The sequence below is a fragment of the Mus caroli genome, unplaced genomic scaffold (genome assembly GCF_978045245.1).
Source record: "Mus caroli unplaced genomic scaffold, Mus_caroli_1 scaffold_10, whole genome shotgun sequence".
NCBI classification, from domain to species: domain Eukaryota; kingdom Metazoa; phylum Chordata; class Mammalia; order Rodentia; family Muridae; genus Mus; species Mus caroli.
This window is the reverse complement of record NW_028227265.1, coordinates 43782796-43804747: the sequence shown is the minus strand read 5'-3', so window position 1 is coordinate 43804747 and position 21952 is coordinate 43782796. Positions and strand designations below refer to the sequence as shown.

The 21952-nt window shown below is 40.4% G+C and overlaps 1 protein-coding gene across 1 annotated transcript in view; it reads right to left on the bottom strand.

The window, feature by feature from the left end:
* The window catches only part of Itfg1 (integrin alpha FG-GAP repeat containing 1), a 129324-nt gene that overhangs the window by 61150 nt on the left and 46222 nt on the right, over positions 1–21952 (bottom strand). Inside the window, exon 7 of the mRNA XM_021170171.3 lies at positions 448–509. Within this exon, the coding sequence (XP_021025830.1) occupies positions 448–509 (62 nt within the window). The remainder of the gene's footprint in view (positions 1–447; positions 510–21952) is intronic.

Genomic DNA, 21952 nt, shown 5'->3' with positions numbered 1-21952 from the left:
CATAAATGTATATAATGTATTTTGATTATGCATACAACTTCTCTTGCCTCTCCCAATTATTTATTTATTTATTTTTGTGTGTATTTGTGAAGGCCTAAAGGTGAGAAGAAAAAAATTACTTTTTAAAAATATGTTCATGATCACCAAGCTGAAAAATTAAATGTTAGAATCCTCTTTCAATGGCTGATAGCCCAGCAGGGGTCCTGTTAACATCTCCATTAGAGCAGGCTTATTGCTTTAATTGGCAGTCATGCTAACAACCTGCAGAGGACCTGATGCTTAACTAGCACTTCAGCATTCAGCAGGGTGGGCGCAGCAATGCAACCAATGGCTTTTAGTGTTGTTCTGTTCATTACTGAAACCAACAGACTGATCATGTAATCTTATTTTATAAGTTGTATGCCCTTATGGGGAATTTAAAAATTCTTCAGAGAAGTGATTTCTTACCAAATTTTCCCATATCTCAAACTGGAAGGCATTAGAGGCAGACAATGTCGTGAGGAATAAATCTACAAGGAAAACAAACAGGGATGTAAAACTTTGCAGTCGTACTGATATGCACACTTAAAAGCAGAAAGAAGTACAATACATAGAATAATTGTTAAAATAATTCTACCTAAAAATAAGTTATGTCTGATCACATTTTAACAAGTTTGACTGAATTTTGAAAAAGCAGATGAACTTGAATTAGAACAATTAAGGAAAATGTACTTCTCATTGTTAAGAGTATACTTGTGATGAGACCTTCAAAAGAAATGTGTATTGTCAGAAACAGTTGTTCCCAGCATATTCTTTTACGTTCCTTTTTGTGATGATGAGGATGGAATTCAGGTCCTTACATGTCAGTCAAACACTATCTCTTACCTACAAGCCTCGTCCTATCTTTTTAAATTATACCTGCCCTTAGAGGGAGATCCTCTCCTCTCACTTTGCCCCTCACTGGCAGCTGGCCAGAGAGTTGGCCCTGACAGGGTTATGAGAGTAAGAGAGCTGCCCCCCCCTGCCCCCCCCCCCCACCTCATCTGCTGCAGCACTTGGGAGAGCAGGCTTGGTTCCTCACCTGGGTAGCACAGTAGAACTGACCTTGATGGTGGGGGTATAGGTAAGCTGGCCCTGCAACTTGTCTGCCATGCAGTGACATGGGGGAGGGAGAGATGCCCCCAGGTCTCATCCCTTGACACCTACAGCAGACAGGAGAGCTGGTCTCAGGGTCATGAAAGTGGGAGAACTGGCCATGTCTCTCATCAGCTGCAGCACTCAGGAGGGCAGGCTCTGCACCTTGCCTGCAACAGGGTAGAGCTGGCCCTAGTTGCAGGGATTGCCCATGAGCTAGTCCTGAGGGCATGAGATTGAGAGAGCTGGAGAGCTGACATCTCAGATACCTCTAAGGCCCAGATCCAGGGCTTTGAATTGGCCCACCCTAATATCTACCCCATTGATGAACTGCTGGAGTGCATAAAGGGGCCTGCCCTACAGATGCAGAACTAAAGGATCTCCATGACACAGCAGGATATCTGAAAGGAGTCCCAGTGAGGTTCCTGTATTGACAGAGTACAGAAGCCAGGGGCCTAATACCAGACCAAAGAGTCATTGCAATAAACTTCTGCAAGCAAAGAATGGGACACACTGTGACACACTACAGCTTCCACATTAACATTTTTCTTTCTTTGTTGGGGGGAGATTGCAAGGGTGGAGGGCAGGTATGAGGAGAGGGAGAGATGAGTGGGATTGGGGCACAACAACAAAACTGAAAATAGTAAATAAAAAAGTAAAAGCTATATAGTTAATTATTATTATCACTATTATTATTATTATTATTATTATTATTATTATTATTTTGAGACAGAGTCTCTCTAAGTAGTCCTGGCTATACTGGCACTCATTATGTAAACCAGGCTGACCTTGAACTCACAGAGATCTGTCTGCCTCTGTCTCTTGTGTGCTGTGATTAAAGGCATGTGCCATCACTGCCTACCTCTTAAATCTTCCTTTATTTCAAGATTCAAGGTAACATTTTGACCCCAATCACATTTTACATTTTCACCCTTAAAGCTCCACCTGTCTATCACAGGAAGTCCAGCACCATGTTCAATCACAGCAATCTCAACACCTGAAACCTTGGGAGTCAAATAAATCAGGTTTATGATTCTGACTAATGGAAGATTTGTCTTTATAAGTCCTTATTACAGAAAGTGATTGCAAAGTGTGTGAATAAAATGTCTTTGGAAAACAATAGGTTGATAGTGACATCAAACATCAAATTAACATAAAGGCTAGGTGAATGAGCACCTACTTAAAGAATTTATTATTTGTATAATACTAAATTTTGCTAGTGAATATTAAAGGTCTGATGCTTAAGAGGTAACTCTTGGAATATTAAAGTGGTTTCATTCTCATATGCTCTAAAATGGCAATTATGTAGTGTGACATGAAATAATGAATATTTTAAAGAAATGCTTTTCCCAACATGATGCCTAGACACCTAACATTCACATTTTATTATTTTGTGTCAAGTTTTATACAAGTGTATAAAGGGAGTATATGTAATTATTATAGCTGTGTTAAAAATGCTGAGTAATTTGTTCACTCTTAGGAGTTAGGAGTCTTTGTACACAGACTCCTAACTCTAGGTAGAATAATTTGATGTCTACATAGCAAATACCTCAGCATTTCTATATCAGACTGAACAGAGAACTACAGTGTTTGATGAAGGTGACTGATAGCTTTACTGCCACAGGCTTACTCTGGGTGATGCATTCACTTTCACATTGATCTGGCAATGTCTGGGATATGGGTGAGGATATATGTACCAGCAATCTCCCTTCATTCAGCGGTGCATCCTTCACATTGCACTTAGGACAATTAACAAACATACAAAGTTGCCTTCCTTTATGTATTTCTTTCTTTCTTATTTTTTATTCAGACTGTGGAACACTCCTCACCTCCATGGGAAAGCCTTATTACATGTTTGCCCACTCTATCTCTACTGCTCACACAGGCATATTCTAACAGAGCAGTTGCCACCAGGTTTCCATACTGCCCCCACCTACTTGCATCTACAAGTGCATTCCACCTGTACTTGCCCTTGTGCTGGTTAGTTTTATCCCACCTTGACACAGGTTATAGTCACCTGAGAGGAGAGACTCTCAACTGAGAAAATGCTTTCCTAAGACTGGGATGTAGGCAAGCCTGTAGAACATTTTCTTAATGAATTGATATGGGAACACCCAGCCTATCGTGAGTAGTACCTTTCTGGGCTGGTGGTCCTGGTGCTGTAAGAAGGCAGGCTGAGCAAGTCATGACGATCAGGCCCATAACAAGCACTGCTCCATGGCCTCTGCATCAGTTTTGCCTCCAGGTTCTTGCCTAGTATACTTCCTGCCTTGGCTTTCCTCAGTGGACTGCACCTCAGGATACTTAAGCCAAGCAAACCCTTTCCTCCCCAAGTTGCTTGGGGTTGTGATGTTTCATCACAGCAATAATAGTCCTAGCTAAGACACTCTTCTACTTCAGAACCACCTTGTAAATGAATTCTCCAAAAGAGGCTCAAATGTCTCCCTTTCCTCTCAGATCTTTCCTTGAGGTATAACATTTTCTCCATTGTTACTCCATGGTGACATTCTGAATGTCACCCCCAAATGGCTTGACACACCTATGAAGTATTTTTGCTTGGTTAAATAATTTCAAGTGTAAGATTCACTTTGAATCCAGATCTTTGAAGTGGGAAGACACATCTTTAATCCACATCTTTTGAGGTGGAAAGGTCCACACCTTCTACTGGAAGCCAATATAAAAGGGCATGGAAGAAGAAAGCTTTTGATTTTCTGCCTGCTTGTTCTTGACCTCACTAGCAAGAACACACCTTCATTAGCATTAGAGCCTACTTCTTTGGGATTCTGGCATATACTGAAGACCAGTTGAGACATCCACCCTCATGAACTAAGCAACTACTGGATTACTGGAAATTCTATTCATAGGCAGTCATTGTTGGACTAGCTGGACCATGGCCTATAAATGATACTAATGGATCCCATTTTATACACATATATACACACATGATTATGCTTTTAAATGATTTGAAAAAGTAGTCATCTGCTAGAAAAAGCCTTTAGGACATCAGCTGCAAGGCAGTGTCTTCTATGTTTGACAGGGAAGCTGCATGACATGAGATGGCAACAATAACCCATACAACATCAGCTGATATGCCAAGGTGGATACAACTCTTACAAGGCCATATCCCTAAATGAAGAACTAAGGCAACTGATATCTGCTCAGAGGAAGACCCAGTCTTTTCCAGGGACAAACCTGATAACCCTGATAGTCAATTCTGTAGTCAGTCCTAAACACATTTTGATATAAACAATACTAAATGGACACAGATAGTTGTATCTGTGTACTTATGTATGTGTGTGTATATGTACATATATAAATACTGGAATCACTCTTCTCCAGGGACAAGCTGATAACTGATAGGTCACAGGTCAACCATGTCGTTAGCCTTAAACAAATATACATATGAAACACACAAGATGGACTTAGAAGGTTGTATTCATATATAATGTGTGTGCATATATATATATATATATATATGCACATATAAATAGATGAATTTGAAAGGTAGTTGAGGACATGAGAAGAGCTGGAAAGAGGAAAAGAAAGGGTGGGGAATGATGTTAATAGTTTTCATGTATAAAATTCTAGAAAACAAATAATGAAACATTAGAGACCTACAAGATTGCTCAGTGGCTAAAGATGCTGGCTGCCAAACCTGAAACCTGAGTTTGAGTTGAAGATCATCCATGGTAGAAGCAGCTGTGGTAAAGAAGAAATTCTAGTAAATTGTTCTCTGACTTCCACAGGGGTATAATCCCCTTGGCACCTCAACACACATATAATAAATACATGTAAGAATAAAGAATACGCTTGTTTGTTAAGACTACAAAGTCTCACTCTCTCTGATGGCTAAGAGTGAGTCACAGGACAGAATGAAAGGAAATACACCTAAGGTAATGCTGATGGACACTCCCACATCACCTCCTAGGAATGAAGAATTTACCTGGCTTCAAGACGACATGGCCATCATGAAACTTAGCAGCTGTGTTTACCAAAAACCAGCATGAAATGTAGACTGTTTTAACATTCCCCCAAGACAGAGTTGTGTGACCCTACCTGAGATTTTATCCCCCTCACTTCATTCTGAACCCCTCCCCCTAGCTATAAGTAGTCCTGCATGTGACCATGCGGGAGTCTAAAACGGGGATTCCTCTGCAGCTTCTGGGAAGGCTGTTACTTCTGCTGGGGTGCAACTTGTCAGTGACATCGATGTTTGGGGGTTAGCACTGCTCCTGTAAGTACTTCCTCCCTCATTCCTCCCTCTTGTAAGCCCAATAAACCCATTGTTCCCTAAGCTGGGCTTGGATAGAATCACATCCTTGTTCATTAGTGCCTGATTTGGGATGAATAGATGTTTATTCATTTCTCTCCAGAAGAAGGAACATGAGCACTTTTCTGTAAAACAGTGGTGCCATTCAGAAGGACATCTTCATGGCTGCAGATGATGCCATGCAGGAAAGGCAGGCGCAACACAGACAACTACAAAGCTGTGCTTTAAAAAAAGCTCACTTGATCCAAAAGAGCATGTGGGGAAGTTCAAACTTAAGTGTGTGCTCAGAGCAAATAGAGATTTGGTGGAAACAGAAGCAGAGTATCAGTTTACCTACACCACAGACCAGCTGCTTTACCAAGAAAGAACCATTGAAATAACTGTTAAGAATATTCACAGAGCATGAATGAGCCTATAAACCTGACCTAAAATAATTTGCAAAGGAATCTACACACAATTATTAAACCAAGAAGCAATGTGTGTATACACACACACATACACACCTAATGCATTGTCAGAAACAACAACAGAACAATCAGTTGGCACCTAACGGAGCCTGAGAGCTGAGTATGCTGGGAGAGACAGAGGCCTGCTAAACGCATGGGCATTCCAGAATACTGGAGACATCCAAAGCTACAGCCTCTGAGGAACAGTCTTCGCATTATAGGGAAAACATTTTATGTCAAAGGCAGCCCAACGTGTGTCACAAGTAAACAACTGTAACAAGCTTTAGGGATGGGCTCAGAGATGCTGTTTTACTGCAAATCAGAACTGACACCATTTCTCTGATGTTTAATTGCTGACAGGTTTTAAACTTCATCCTTCGTCTGTAGTTGGGTCTTTGTGACTTTGTGTGTTCTTCTTTTGCCCACCCTTTATCCCCCTGGTTTCACCCAATCACTAGGAAGGAGAGAAGGAAGGATAGAGAAGGAAAAGAGAGAAAGAGGGAGACAGAGACAGAAACAGAGAGCTCTCTGAATCTAATTTCTTTCTTGATTCCTCTTTGACCACAGGCACTAACCAACTGCAACTGAATCTTCCTGAATGATCAACAGCTACTCATACCACTTCTCAGGGCCCAAGCATTTATGTATCCTCTGAAAGGTTCCAAAATTCCAAACGTCATACAATTGTAGAAATTATCTGCAGCTGGCAGAATCATGCCTCTGAGAGCATGAGGCAAGTCACATCAGCTGCTGCAGATAGTCTGAAGCAGTCCCATAGCCCACGCCTGAGATTATAATGAAAACACATTCTTATCATATTTCTTTTTTTTTATTAAAGAAACAAAAATTCCAGAATTCTTACTATACCCTTCCTCTAGTGTTTCATATCTGTGCAAGCTCATACAAAAAATCTAGGTGCCACTGGTCAGGAGGAAGCTCAAAAAAATGTCACCTAGGCCCCACCTCCAAAATAAATACAAGCCCTCCATGGCAGCCTCATCTCCACGATCTTCCAAACTTTCCAGATCAGAGAGTCAGATCCATCGTGCCAACCAGAGAGTGTCTTTGCTGAGTAATGAATGGTTTCAGGCCCTGATAATAGGTGTGTAGTATCATTACTTTCAACTTCTGGACCAATGTTTGAGAGACATGTGCCAATGATTCTTTTGCAGGACGGTCACAATGATTAAAACATCTAACCTACAAAAAGGAAGTTGTGAGACACAAAAAAAGGGAAACATGTATCCATATGTAGGAAATAAAAACTGTGCTGTAAGAGACTGCAAATGTGACTAGATCACTAAGGAAACAGACAAAACCTTCAAGGAGCTGTTACAAATGCACTCACAGTCAAAGCAAAGCACATCTGTAAACTATGCTAAGCTGTATCAGGAGCCAAACGAACAGGCAGAAATACCAGCAACGGTCATACTAGCAACAGAATCCATGAAGGGAAACAACAGAGCCTCAGAGTAAAGCGACACAACACAAAGTACAGAAATAAGCACATTAATGTCCACAGGTGTGAAGGGAAAGAAGAAAATGAAAACCATGTAATTCAAGAAGTGATTGCTGACAGATTCTGAAATTTGATAGGAATCAACACCTCAGAAGCTCAGTAATCTAAACAGAATAAACACAAATATGTCCATATCAAGACAGATTGCAGCAAAAACATCAAAAAGTAAAGAAAGTAAGAAGTCTTAAAAAGATCAGAAGAAATACTGTTATAATTAAAAGGTGGGTAGGTGAGATGGCTCTGTACATGAAAGTGCTTGCTGCCAAGCCTGATGATGACTTGAGTTTGATACCTGGGCCCACATGGTAGTAGGAAAGGACAAACTTAGGAAAATTGTCCTCTGACCTCCATTTATGAGCCATAGCCGTGTTTCTGCTTCCCAACACATAAGCCACAGTGAGATGAAATTTTAAAGATATTAAAAAGATGGAATATCAGATTCCCCACCACAAAAAGCAGAAGACCAGAAGACTGGTTACAAGACTGTTGACCAAGTTCCTGTGTCAGAATAACAGCTTTACTGCCTACCAAGGAACCTTCCTGAGGATAACCACTGTTAAAAAATGAAGACACACACACACACACACAGACACACAGACACACACAGACACACACACACACACACACACACACACACACGGCGGGGGCCGGGCGGGAAGGAGAGAGATAGAGAGAGAGAGAGACAGAGAGAGACAGAGAGAGACAGAGAGAAAGTAGGGGTTTTTCTTTCTCTTTTTGGTGGTTTTGTGGATCAAACCTAGAGCCTCATACAAGCTAGGCATATTTGCCCTACCACTGTGACCCTGGTTCCAAATGCAAAGACACATCCCTTGTCCTTTCCAAAAGATATAGTTGTGTAAAACATTATGTTTAGAACTGCATCAGTTACTTTCCTAGTGGCTGTGACGTAATACCTAACACCAGCAATTCAAAGAAGACTTCTTTGGCTTATAGTTGAGAAAATATGGCATGGTGAGAGCAGATCTGACCCTAACGGTGGGAGACTGTGGTGAGTGCTTGTTATGAGGTAATACCTAGGAAGCAGAAAGGGCAGAGAGGGCAGGCAGAGGCACAAGCTGGAATTGGGGTCAGAATACATTTCTTAGCACTCACATCCTCTAGTCAAGCAGTACTATGTGTTCTTTTTTCTTTCTCCCTTCCTTCCTTCCTTCCTTCCTTCCTTCCTTCCTTCCTTCCTTCCTTCCTCTTTCTTTCTTTCTTTCTTTCTTTCTTTCTTTCTTTCTTTCTTTCTTTCTTTCTTTCTTTCTTTCTTTCAGAATTTGGGGTTAGAGTTCTGAGAACAAAATTTCTCTGTACATCCTTGGCTGTCCTGGAACTCACTCTGTAGACCAGGCTGGCTCTGAAATTCAGAGTTCCTCATGTTTCTGCCTCCCAACTGTTGGGATTAAAGGCCGGTGCCACCACTGCGTGGTCAAGCACTTCTTAAATGTTATAGTCTCCCAGCAGCTGGGGACCAGATTCAATCAAACACCTGTGGAGATAATTTTGTATATTTTGTATTCAACTGATCCTATAATATACAGACAGAACTTAACATATCAGCACATCACAACACTAAGAAGAGTAGGACAGGATGTATTAGATTGAAAAAGTCACACAAGACAGTAAATTGAATTCATAGGAAAGAAAAAAATCAGAAACTAAGGTTACTATGTTATTAGTATATACAAACTGATATTCTTTATGGTTAAGAGACACAGTTAATATAACAATTACAGATGAGTATGTAGCAGATGCGCTCTGTATAACAAAGGGGTTAATGCAGCTATGTCAGAGGAAGAGGTCTATGGCTCACTGGAATTATGCTAGTGCACATCTGAAGTAGATACTTCAGATAAGGGCCAATGTGGAAAAGTCTCAATTGCCAAGAGCAATAAACTATTACTTTCCTTCAAGTAAGTAGTTCTCAGGAATGGTGAGAAGAGACACACCTGCAGCGAAGACAGGAGAAGAACGAGATCTGTACACAGAAGCAAACTACCAGCCCACCTATTCAACTGACTAAATGGATGGCGAATACAATTTCAGATGGAGATACCATCGAGGATTAGGAACGATATTGACATAAGCATATACACCTAATGAGCATTGGCAGGTGAATGTTTATTGTGAGGTTTTTAAGTCTTTAAGCTTTATTCGCAAATAGGTTTTCAATTGACATCAAAGACAGAAGACAAACAGATAAATGCTAGAATAGATTAAATCACCTGAAATAATTTCAGACTAAAACAAGGTATCATTGTGCTTATTATTATAAAAATGTGCCTAAAATTTGTAAGTATTACCTCAAGAATTGAGTAAAGAAGTATGTTTGTTTGGTTTTAACATATATTTAATGACTCTAACTACAAATAATACACCATACTTACCAACAACCAAAGTTCATAGGAGATCAGACATGTGCACAAAAAATAATGTAAGATTAAGGTCAAAAGGTGAGTCCACTTAGCAGGGAAATACACTTGTCTGAAAACCTGATGACTTGAGCTGATCCCTCAACTTAAGAGAGGAGATAACCGCCTCCTGCAAGTTGTCCTCTGATCTTCTATGTGTGCTGTGGCATGCATCCACATGGACACGGACACACACATACACACACACAAATAATACAATAAAAAACGTTATAAAGGTATCATGTAGAAGCTACAAATAAAGAGCATGAACATCCCACCTGGAGAAATGTTCAATAAAGCGCATCAGAGCCCTGCAGAAAGTCTTGGTAACCAAGTTCTTTCAGGGATTTCCCCTGGCTGTGAAACGTGGATCAGAGTGGGTACAGTGGTTCAAAGGTAAAAGCCAAGACCACACAGAACCAAGTACTCAGATCAGGCTGCTCAGAGAAATGTCTGATTAACGCCTAAACTAAACCTTAAGATCACGCCCTCAACTTTACCTACTAGTACATTTATTTAAAAAAGCTTATCTATGTGGATCCATGTGTGATACTTCTTTGAAAACATAAGAAATGTGTGTATGTGTGTGTGTGTGTGTGTGTGCTAGGTTGCTAAAGGATTTGCTCATGGACTGTTTTCTGTCGATTCTGGCAGTCACATTTGAGTCAGGGCTGAACACTGATATTCTTGGAATTGTTTCAATATAAGCATGTGTATATGTACATATTCACCCACCTTTTCATTCTCCAAGGAATTTCAAGAACTTTTTCATGGAATATTTACTGAATGCTTAAATTTCTAATTAAATTAATCATTTTTGAGACAGTCTCACTAAGTAGCCCAGGTTGGTCATCAACTCACGATTCTCCTGATCCAGTCTCCAGAGCAGTGTATGAAATTTATGAAACATTTACTAAAGAAGTAAAACATGCCATGGGCAGGAGAAGAGCAAAGCACGGAGAGTGGATACCAAGGAATAGCTGGGTGGGGTTGGACTGGGTAAGGCCACTTAGAAACACCAGTGAATGAAGACCTAAAGATGAGGGCATGGATTCCACCTGGACAATGACCTGCAAAAGCTTTAGCAGGGTTGAAACGGGCGAAAGCATGTCTGTAGGAATGATGCTACCTAGATGTGTGTGGTTGGAGCAAGGAAAAATAGCATGTGATATCAGGCCCTGTTGGCCACACTAAGGACTTAGTTTCACATAATGTAGTTGGAATTGCAAAGAGCGCACATGTTTTGAGATGTAAAAGTCAGCTCTGCCAGTTATTAGCTGGATGGTTATGGGCCTCTGCTCTACACTTAGCTAATTTGTTTCTACTAAGTTGATTCTGGTCTAATGGCAAAGGAAGAAATGGGCAATTTATACAGTGATAATAGTGGTCTATATTAAGGTGTTGTGTAAGCCTTTGTCTCCTTGAGGTCCTGCACCCAACTTAATCAGAAAATATCAACAACTAGCACAAGGAAGGGACTTAGTGGGCTAGCTGGCCTGGATTATGCAACATGGCATGTTTTACTTCTTTATTCGTAAAAATGCAGGGGCAAATGTTTAAGTGCTCTGCCAGATGTAGTAGTTTGCACAGTGCTTGGGAGTCTAGGGCAGAAGGATCATGAGTTGATGGCCAACCTTGGCTATTTACTGAGACTGTCTCAATAAGAATAAACTTAATTAAAGTCACGTGAGACCCAACTCTGAAAAGGTAGAAGACCACATATACATAGAAAGTTAACATTTTAAGGTTAAATTAAGGCAGTAGCATAAACCTGTCAATTATGAGTAAAAACAATTAAGAACCACAGGGGAAACCATTATATTGCAGTAGTAAAATGCACAATTCTATTTAATATGCTAAAAAGAACATTTCTTACTACTATATATTTGGGAAAACTCTGCTAATTAAGGTCAAAGTGTACACTGTCCAGATAGCTCGGTGTGTAGTGGGGGACTTTCTTCATTGGCAGGGCTTCCCCCTCTCTGAGCTTGTCTGGGAAATTCAAAAGCCTCCATACATGCCTCTAACTGCAGAATGTCACATAGCCTTAGTTAAAGTACATGTTTAACTTTTTCTTCCATAAGAACTCAATCAGTTAGCACCTAAGGTTCCTGAAATGCTTCATGCTAATGAGGCATTTCAGTACCCTATGTCTTCATATGTTGCTACCCAAAGTCCCCCAAATCATATAAGCCTTGGGTCACCTACAGTAAAGTTGATCGACCTCCCTGCAGTTGGTCTCTGTGTGTCTTCTTCACAGTAGTACTCACATGGCTTCTGACCCACCCCCACGGCCTTTACAGATAAAGAACATACCTATATTGAGAAAGCAGACATGAAGAAATATCAAATCATTTAATAAATATGCTATTAAATATATCAGCCTCTTGGGAAAGAGAGGCTGCTTAATGTTTCCATATCCGATGACTCAGTTATTCACAGAATACTTATGTTTATTTAGCAGCAGCAAAACTAAGTATCTAGGGGTTGAGAAGCACACAGGAAGAAATGCCAGAGTTGCTTCTGTAGCTACCTAGAGTATAAGCATTGCTAAATGCCTAAAAAAGTGTGCTGCTATTTTTCCTAAGTGCACCATCAAAGTGGAAGGAACCAGGGGAGGTGGGGGGAAGTAGGCAAAGGTGGCCAGATTAAAAGCCTGTCACATATCTGGTTGAGAAAGATGAATCGAATTCAAACCTTGACTGAAGTGCAGGAAGAGTTCTGTGACTATAAGAGAGAATAAAGGGCTTTATAAGTCTAATCATAGCTTCCCTACAAAGATTATAATGTGTTTTCTTGGGGATAGACTATAGTTGGTTGGATATACCTAGGATTAGAGGGTCTGCATCTAGGAACATCAGGTAAAAAAGGTCTTTTTGTAAGAAGGCTACTAAGACACACAGAAGAAATGTAGATTGGGGGTGGTGGTGATATGGAAATTTCTGGATTCTTTGGAAACTCAGTTGTGTCACGTGATGTTGTTTTTCTGAAGCACACACCTGAGAGGGTGTGATGGTTTATATTTGCTTGGCCCAGGGAGAGGCACTATTAGAAGGTGTGGCTCTGTTTGAGTAGGTGTAGCCTATTTGGAGTAGGCACGTCACTGTGGGTGTAGGCTTTAAGACCCTCCTCCTAGGTGCCTGAAATCAAGTATAGCAGCCTTTAGATGAAGATGGAGAGCTCTCAGCTCCTCCTGAACCGTGCTTGCCTAGATACTGCCAAGTTCCCACCTTGATGATAATGGTCTGAACCTCTGAACCTGTAAGCCCCAATTAAATGTTCTCCTTATAAGAGTTGCCTTGGGCTGGAGAGAGGGCTCAATGGATAAGAGCACTGACTGCTCTTCCAGAGGTCCTGAGTTCAATTCCCAGCAACCGCATGGTGGCTCACAACCATCTGTAATGGGATCTGATCCCCTCTTCTGGTGTGTCTTTAAATAGTGACAGTGTGCTCACATACACAAGATACATAAATGTTTGAAAAAAAGAAAAAGAAAATATTAAAAAACAAGTTGCCTTGGTCATAGTGTCTGTTCACAGCAGTAAAACCCCAAGACAGAGGGCAGTGATGTTTTGCTAGCGTTTAAGAGGGCACATGATGTTTAGAAAGAGTAGAACCACACAGACAGTGAAAGGATGCTCCTGCATTGTTAAGCCATGCAACATTTCACTGCTCTTTGCTGGTCACTCCATAGAGAGAAACACACCAGAGAACTTCTCTTGGTATTCTGGCTGATTCTTGCTGCTTCTGCTGACTTGTACCAATTCAGGGGAACCTTGCCGTTTCTGTTGGTTAGAGCCACTGCTACTGGTTTGTGTTTGGTGTTTGCTTTTCGGCTGGACTGCTGACATCCTCACAACAAAGATTGGAATGGCCCCAAAGAACTACTTCTAAAAAGGTCTACAACCCCATTTTCCTATTATCCTTCTTTCTCCATTACCTCTGGTCAATGAAATAGAAAGGAGCTTGAAGTATTCTAGAACCCTAAATAAAGTAGGTTTAGAAAAATCTAAGCCTTAAGGTAGAGCCCAAAGAAGTTCAAAAGGTATAGGAAGCAAGACACATTATCAGCCAATACAGTAGTGGTTTGGAGGAGAGTAAGTTTTCCAGTACCTACAAGACGCTGAGAGGGAGGTAATAGTGCTGTGCTGTGTCTCTGTGGATTCTGATGTAACTTGAAATAATACAACAGTTACAACACTATGTGTAGGAATTATGTCTCCAATAAAGTAGCAAATTTGTTGATGTGAGAAAGGAAAGTGGAAGACCAGGGGGATAGCTAGAAGGCAGACTCTTCCAAGGAAATTTGTACAATTAGTGCTGGGGATTAAAGATGTTTTCCTAAAACCAGAGCATGAGTTGCACCATATTCTATTTGAGATAGTTAGAAGGCATGCTTCATTTAATTGTGTAAGAAACACTGTAGAAAGCAGAAAGAGTTCTTGAGAATGCTGATCACTGATCTCTCCATAATAAGACAAAAAGAATAGAAGTGCAGAGGATAGCCCAGGGGTCAGCAAGGATAAGATGGGGAATTTACAGAGCTTAAGCGCATGGTTCCCCTTAACAGGCATTGGAATAAGTCAGGAGACATGGGAGCAGAGAAAACAGGAAGAAATCAGACACCAATAGCATCTCAGATGAAGCTTGACAGTCCCCCTGAAGCAGCGCTGCTTCTCAGCAGGCTCATTTCGCCTTCTATGGGACACTGGGAAATGTCTAAAGACATTTATGGTTGCTACTAGTACTCAAAAAGTAGAAATCTGGCTTGGCACCTGCCTGAGCTTGAGCCTGGGATCCACGTGGTAGAAGGAAAGAGATGACCCCTGTAAGTTGTCCTCTGACTTCCACACCTCCCCCTACACAAAATAAATATAGACATCAAAGAATTTGGAAAAGGGAGTAAAAGTTAAGGATGCTGCCAAACATCTTACAATGTGCATGGAGCGACATATAGTAAAGACTCAACTCAAACTGTCAATAGTGCCACATGAGGGAGACTTCAAGGCAAAGGAAACAGCAGAGACAGTGAGAAAAATCAGAGGACATTTAAGAAAAAGTAGAGCCTGGTTTGATGGAAGCATTTGTTACTAGCAGAGAACAAGAGACAAGCTTGGAAGATGGCCAGGGAACTATAGTAGATGTTAGTAAAGGAGATGCTCTTATAGGAGAGTAAAAGGAGTCACATGATTTATAGCAAATGAATGATCCAAAATCACTGAGGGGAAAGGCTTTCCAGATGACTGGAAAGTTGGTAATCTGTTAGTAAGTACCCTTAAATCACTTTCTGGTTCTCAATGGAAGTCACATTTCCTTTACTGAATTGTAAGGCTCCATGTAATAGATGATGGACCAGGTATACACAGTAATCAGGCTGAAAATTCAGATTTCAAGATAGATGAGTTTAAAAATAATTATTGTGTACATTTAAGAATGCCATATACTATGAGATGCATAATAACAAGTAAGGAGAAAAAGGTTGTGGTGAAACAAGTTGATGTTTCCACCTCAATCACATTGCCATTTCTTTGTGGCAAACTCATCTATGATGGCCTTATTTCTAGCAGTGGTTCATGTCATGTCATGTCATTTTTTTTTTTTTTTAGGTTTATTTATTTTATGTATATGAGTATACTGTAGCTGTCTTCAGACACACCAGAAAAGGGCATCGGATCCCATTATGGTTGTGAGCCACCATGTGGTTGCTGGGAATTGAACTCAGGGCCTCAGGAAGAAGTCAGTGCTCTTAACTGCTGAGCCATCTCTCCAGCCCTTATCATGTATTAATCATTCAACTTCCACACAACTCTTCCTCTGTACCCTTTTATTTGAGCCTCCATGTTCCTTCCTTCTTCTTTTGCCTATGGCAACCATTTTAATCTTTCCCTCTCTGCTTTGTATATGTGTACATAAAATATATCTACATTGTACTGGTTAGTTTTAGTTGTCAACTTGGAACTTCTTAGAATTACCAGAGAAGGAAGTCCCAGCTGGAGGATAACATAGATCAAACTGCCATATGACATGTCTTTGTGTGGTTGTCTTGGTGGTTAATTGATGTAAAAAGACCCAGCCTGAAAGTGAGTGGCATTGTTTCATGGGTTGGGCCCTGGACTCTGGAAGTAAAGAAATTGAGCTAAGCATAAACAACATGAACAGGCAAAGGATCTATTAGGGTCTCTCTGCTCTTGTCTGTGGATGTGTGTCAGGAGCCAATAAACTAATAACGAGTAGGTGATCTTCCTGAGATGGTTTGCCTCAGATTATAATAACCCATGACAGATTTGCTACCATAGGCAAGGCCCAGTAGAAAAATATTTTAGCTCTTCCTGTAAGCGGCCAGAGGTCACCTGCCAAGATGGTTCGCTACTCTCTTGACCCAGAAAACCCCACAAAATCATGCAAATCAAGAGGGTCAAACCTTCGTGTTCACTTTAAGAACACCCGGGAAACCGCCCAGGCCATCAAGGGTATGCATATCCGCAAAGCCACCAAGTATCTGAAGGATGTCACTTTAAAGAAGCAGTGTGTGCCATTCCGGCGGTATAATGGTGGAGTCGGTAGGTGTGCCCAGGCCAAACAGTGGGGCTGGACACAGGGTCGGTGGCCAAAAAAGAGTGCTGAATTTTTGCTGCACATGCTTAAAAATGCTGAGAGTAATGCTGAACTTAAGGGTTTAGATGTAGATTCTCTAGTCATTGAACACATCCAGGTGAACAAGGCACCTAAGATGCGCCGACGAACCTACAGAGCTCATGGCCGGATTAACCCATACATGAGCTCCCCCTGCCACATTGAGATGATCCTCACTGAGAAGGAATAGATCGTTCCAAAGCCAGAAGAGGAGGTTGCACAGAAGAAAAAGATATCCCAGAAGAAACTGAAGAAACAAAAACTCATGGCCCGGGAATAAATTCAGCATAAAATAAATACAGATAAAGTTAAAAAAAAAAAAAAAGAAAAATATTTTAGTAAAGATCCCTGCTACTAATATGCTTTTCCTGTTATTATTAAAAATACATGACAGTCATGAGGTATTAGCCCACCCTTTTGAGCAGATCTCTGCAGATCTATGAAGACCTTGTAGTGGTGCTATATAGAGAAATAGAGGACTTATTTGTTTATAATCTTAAAAGAATTTCTAAAAATATATAAGTATTTATTAAGCTCTTTTATAGTGGGATTGCTATTAGGTCTCTTCTGATAGTCAAAACTTCAATGAGAGCTCTGCCAGTCTCCCATTGTGTCACCAGTTAATTGCTTCTAGATAGGAACCAGACTTTCTACTACCCAGAGCACATTCCAAGAGGCTGTAAAACCATTAACCAAAGGTCATACAAAGGGAACTAATGATTTATTGTAGGTGCTAGGACAGAAGATAAAGGATTGACTGGGTTTATCTATATGAACCTTCACTAATAACTTAGTTATGGTTTGTAACTCTCAAAGCCCTGAGGAACTGTGACAGGTGATGCATGTTTAGCGGGATAATTACTCCTAATGGATATGCATGTAAACATTCTCTGCTGTAAACTTCTTTTTTAATTTATGATTTGATTTTATGTGTGAACTTGTGATGAACTTTTTACCATGTGATCACATATTCTGAAAAGAAGTACTGAGGACAAAGAGAGGAAGGAAGAATTTTTTTCCCGTATCCCCCCTTTTTATTCAGTTTCTCCCCTTTTTCTTAGACAGCTTTCATAGGAAACATTTTACAACTTAGAAATAAACACTAAAATCTCTTTTCAAAGTGTTCCTTTTTCTTCCTGTGACTTCACGGAGCAGGCTGAAAGTTAGAGCTGAACAGTTCCTGCTGAGGTAGAACAAAGGCCACATTACTTATTCCCCTGCTGTTAGGCTACAGGTGTTAATCACATAAGCCAGTTACTTTTTTTTTTTTTTAAAGATTTACTTAGTATTTTATGTATATGAGTACACTGTAGCTGACACACCAGATGAGGGCATCAGATTCCATTACAGATGGAGAAGTGAACTCAGGAGGACCTCTAGTAGAGCGGTCTGTGCTCTTAACCACTGAGCTATCTCTCCAGCCCACAGCCAGTGCTCTTAACCACTGAGCCATCTCCAGTCTGATGTTTTTTGGCCCATCTATGTAATGTCAAAAGATAAGATCTCTTTTTAAGTCTGAAAAACATTCCACTATATGTGTGCACACACCTTCTACACATACAACTTCCATAATTCACAGTATCATCTTCTATTCATAGGTTGACGAATGCCTCCAGAGAGCTTATATCCTGCCTGTTGTAACTGATATTACAACAAAATTAACAATCTTGGTATTGTGTTGGTTTGAATCAAAATGGTCCCCATAGGTCCATAGGAGTTGGAATAAGTGTAGCTTTGTTGGAAGCAGTGCATCGTTATGGGATGGGGGTTGAGGTCACAGATGCTCAAAGCAGTCTCTTCTTGCTGTCTATAGATTACAGTATAGAACTTCTCCAGCACCATGCCTGCCTGCATGCTGCCATGCTTCCCAGTATGATGATTTATGGACTAAATTAGTGAAACTGTAAGTCAGTCCCAATTAAATGTTTTCCTTAGAAGAGTTGCTGTGGTCATGGTGTCTCTTCACAGCAATAAAATCCTAACTAAGACAGGTCCCACTGACACTACAATAATGTAAAGCCCTCTACAGCGTACCTTAGAGGACTAGATTATGCAGCATTCTATTTTTAGCTTTAAAATAAATTTCCATACTTTTTTTTCATAATGACTATACCAATCTACATTCCCACCAACAGAGTAAATAATTTTTTCTCTATGTCTGATGATTAGTCATACTGACGGCCTTGTCTTATACTGGCTGCCTATTCTACATTGTATTTTCATGCTATATGGCCATTCATAATTCAATTAAGTTATATAAATTTGTTATAATTTTCATATTAATCTTTTATCACAGATAGGACTTGCAAATATTCTTCCAATCCACAAGCTGTTTTTCATTTATATGACTTATCATGTACCCCATTCAACTTCTGAAAACAGTGCATATGGAAAAGTGTAACTTCCCCTTTCTTCAGTTTCAGTGTGGACTGAGCAGTGATTAGGAACAGTGATATGTTGAGAAGCATGACACAGAAAAAGAAAAGGAAGAGACAAGGTCTGAATGATGTGAGAGAGTCCAAGCTGTTTCTGGAATACTGAGCACAAACTGTGCTGCTGGCTATTGGGAATGTTCAGACAGGTCCCGGCCTGAGGAATTGCCCTTCTTCAGTCACTATAACCCTCTTCAAGTATGTACCAGCTCAGCCTGAGCTGGTATCAGTGCTTAGCTGTCTGTAAGCTGGCTTGGCTCACTTCAGTTAGCACTTACTTTCTGTAATGATGTAGACTTATAAAAACCTGGATGTAATTGAGGCAATCTGCTCCTAAGAAGAGAATATTGTCTTTTCTATTCTGCTCCCTGAAAATAAATGAAGCTAGCAGTTAAGGCCACAAAGGCAGTAACATCCTCAAATGAATCAGATCCTTTCTGACAGCAGAAGAATTTGATCTGCTGGTAGGCATTCCATTCGAAATGATAACCACAACCCCAAAGTGTCATTTATTCTTTTACCCGGGTACTAAATGGAGCCCTGGTGACATCAGTGAGCTAATACAACTTCAACATTCCTGTTATGCGCAGGTGAAGCTTATGAATCAGATAATGCTTCAGTGAACATTTATCAGAGAGACAAACCTAGTAGTCCACATTATGCACATGGATTAGGCTCAATACAATCTAGAATGTGAAACATTTTCTATCAGCAAAGAACTAGGTAGAACTCTCATTGCAGGTCCATGTTAGAGAGCAAGGGACATTCAGACAGGCTGCAGAGAGTCAAAGAACTGCTACCAAGATACAAATAAACCAACTGATACCAACTGTTAATGGAAAATAAATTCAGTGAAAATGAGGTAAAGGATGAATGAAGAAACACTCTTAGATGAAGTTTTGCCAGGTGTGATGGCTCACACTATAATCCCCAGCATTTAAAACGCTGAGGCAGGAGGATAGGTACAAGTGCAAGGCCAGTTCAAGCTAGTATGAAGGGCTGTTTTAACAAACAAAAAATGTAAAGAACCCAAAACTATTAAATATGATTTCACAAACAGCAATATTTTATTTTCTTCCTTAGTAATGCTTAATGAGGAACTGGACAGATAGCTCAATGGCTAAAAGGACTCCCTACTCCTGCAGAGAACCAGGTTCAGTTCCCCATACCACATGGCAGCTGAAAACTTGAACTCAAGTTCAAGATCTGGTACCCTTATCTGGCCTCTATAAGCCGTGCACACACATGGTAAGCATACGCACAAGCAGGAACAACACGCATGCATCCAAAATAACAAAGCAAGGGTGCTGGAGAAATGGCTCAGTGGTTGGGAGTATTTGCTTCTCTTCCAAAGGACCTAAGTGCAACTCCCTGTACCCACGTGGGGTGGCTCACAACCACTCTATGTCCAAAGTCACAGGATCAGTCACTTTCTCCTGTCTTCCACAGGCACCAAACACATAAACATAAAAACAGAATAATAAAAAAGAACACTTAAAATGCTGGGCTTATAGCTCAGAGGCACAGTGCTTGCCTTGGATGGAGAGGCCCGAGTCTATGCCAGCTTTAAACAAAAGAAAACAACAACAAAAGGAAGGAAGCCAAGTGAGTAGCCCACACTGGAAATACCAGCCCTTAGATACTCGAGGCAGGAGAATCATTAATTGGAGACCACCCTGACATATCCAGCAAGACCCTATCCCAAACTAGGCCTTATCCTCTTGAAAAAAAAAAATGATGAAGAGAGACATAGTTTTAAAGGAAGCAGTTTCCATGAGAGAAAACTGAGAAATTGACTATTATTTTCTGTCTATAATTCACTACAGTACACTCTCCATACCATGAAGCATACATATATTTATAAGGTGCTTTTTAAACATAACATAGCTAGCTTTGTGGTTCTCTATAGAAACTCTGTTTCAAGTCATAGGATAATTATATTTTTGTCCAGCTGGGAATTCATGGGAGGCCCCATGCTATACCAGCTATACCACTCCTGGGCATATACCCCGAAGATGCTCCAACATGTAATAAGGTTTTTGAAATGTCAAAGCCCACTCCCAGTGACACATTTACTCCAACAAAGATAAACCTCCAAATCCTTCTCAAATAGTGGAACTCTCCAGTGACTAAGAATTCAAATATATAAACCTATGGGAGCCATTCTTTTTCAAAACACCAAAATATTTAAGGGAAAGACTAAAAGGACAGTAGTAAATTAAATGCTTTAGAAGACCTTGACTTGCTAGATAACGTAGTCATTATAATACTGCCACAATGTTAGTTGAATCCTTTGATAAGTAGTCTACAATCAAAGCAGGCTACAATCACAGAGGTTAGTATAGAGTAAGGGACTAGTGGGGAGAGATGGATTTTCTTAGGAAGGCAGAAGTAGAACATATAGTTATGGATGGATTTGGGCCTAGGGGTGAGCAGTACTAGAACAAAAAGATCAACGAGGGAGGCAGATGGAGGTGAGGAAGGAAATACAGGGATGGGGAAGAAAGAGGAAGTGAGAGAAAGAATATGGGGGGGGGTAGCTAAAACTAAGAGCCACTTGAGAGGTTGTATGGAAACCAAACACAGTAGAAGCTTCTAAAAGAAATCTAAATGGAATAAACCAAATAATGAGTGAGACAAAGCCTCAATTAGACATCTCTCTTCACTAAATGAAACCTCTAGTTCCAGGAAAAGGTTATATCTAATGGAGTTGTTGGCCAAAGGACTCCGGGGACAACCTTAAACAATCAAAGTATTTCCAAGGCCATGGGTTGCTCTCAACAAAATGATGTTAAGTCCCTATTGCTGAATACAAACCTATTTAATTCAGTGAACATAGAGAAGTTGACTTGGTGCCTACCTAGAATTTTCATCCCTACTGACTTGTGTTCATGGTGCTGGAAGGTACTTTGCACATGGCCTGAGGAGAAAGGCAAACATCAACCCAGCTACAAATCCTCTGATCTACAATGGAGACCTGCCTGCATGCTACTCTGGTGCAACAGTGGCAGAATATTGTAACCAGCCAATACCAGGTTAGATTTATAAATGTCTATATTAGATTTACTATTAATATATAGATCTATATACCAGAGTTAATTTTTAAAATATAGATCTACTTAGTA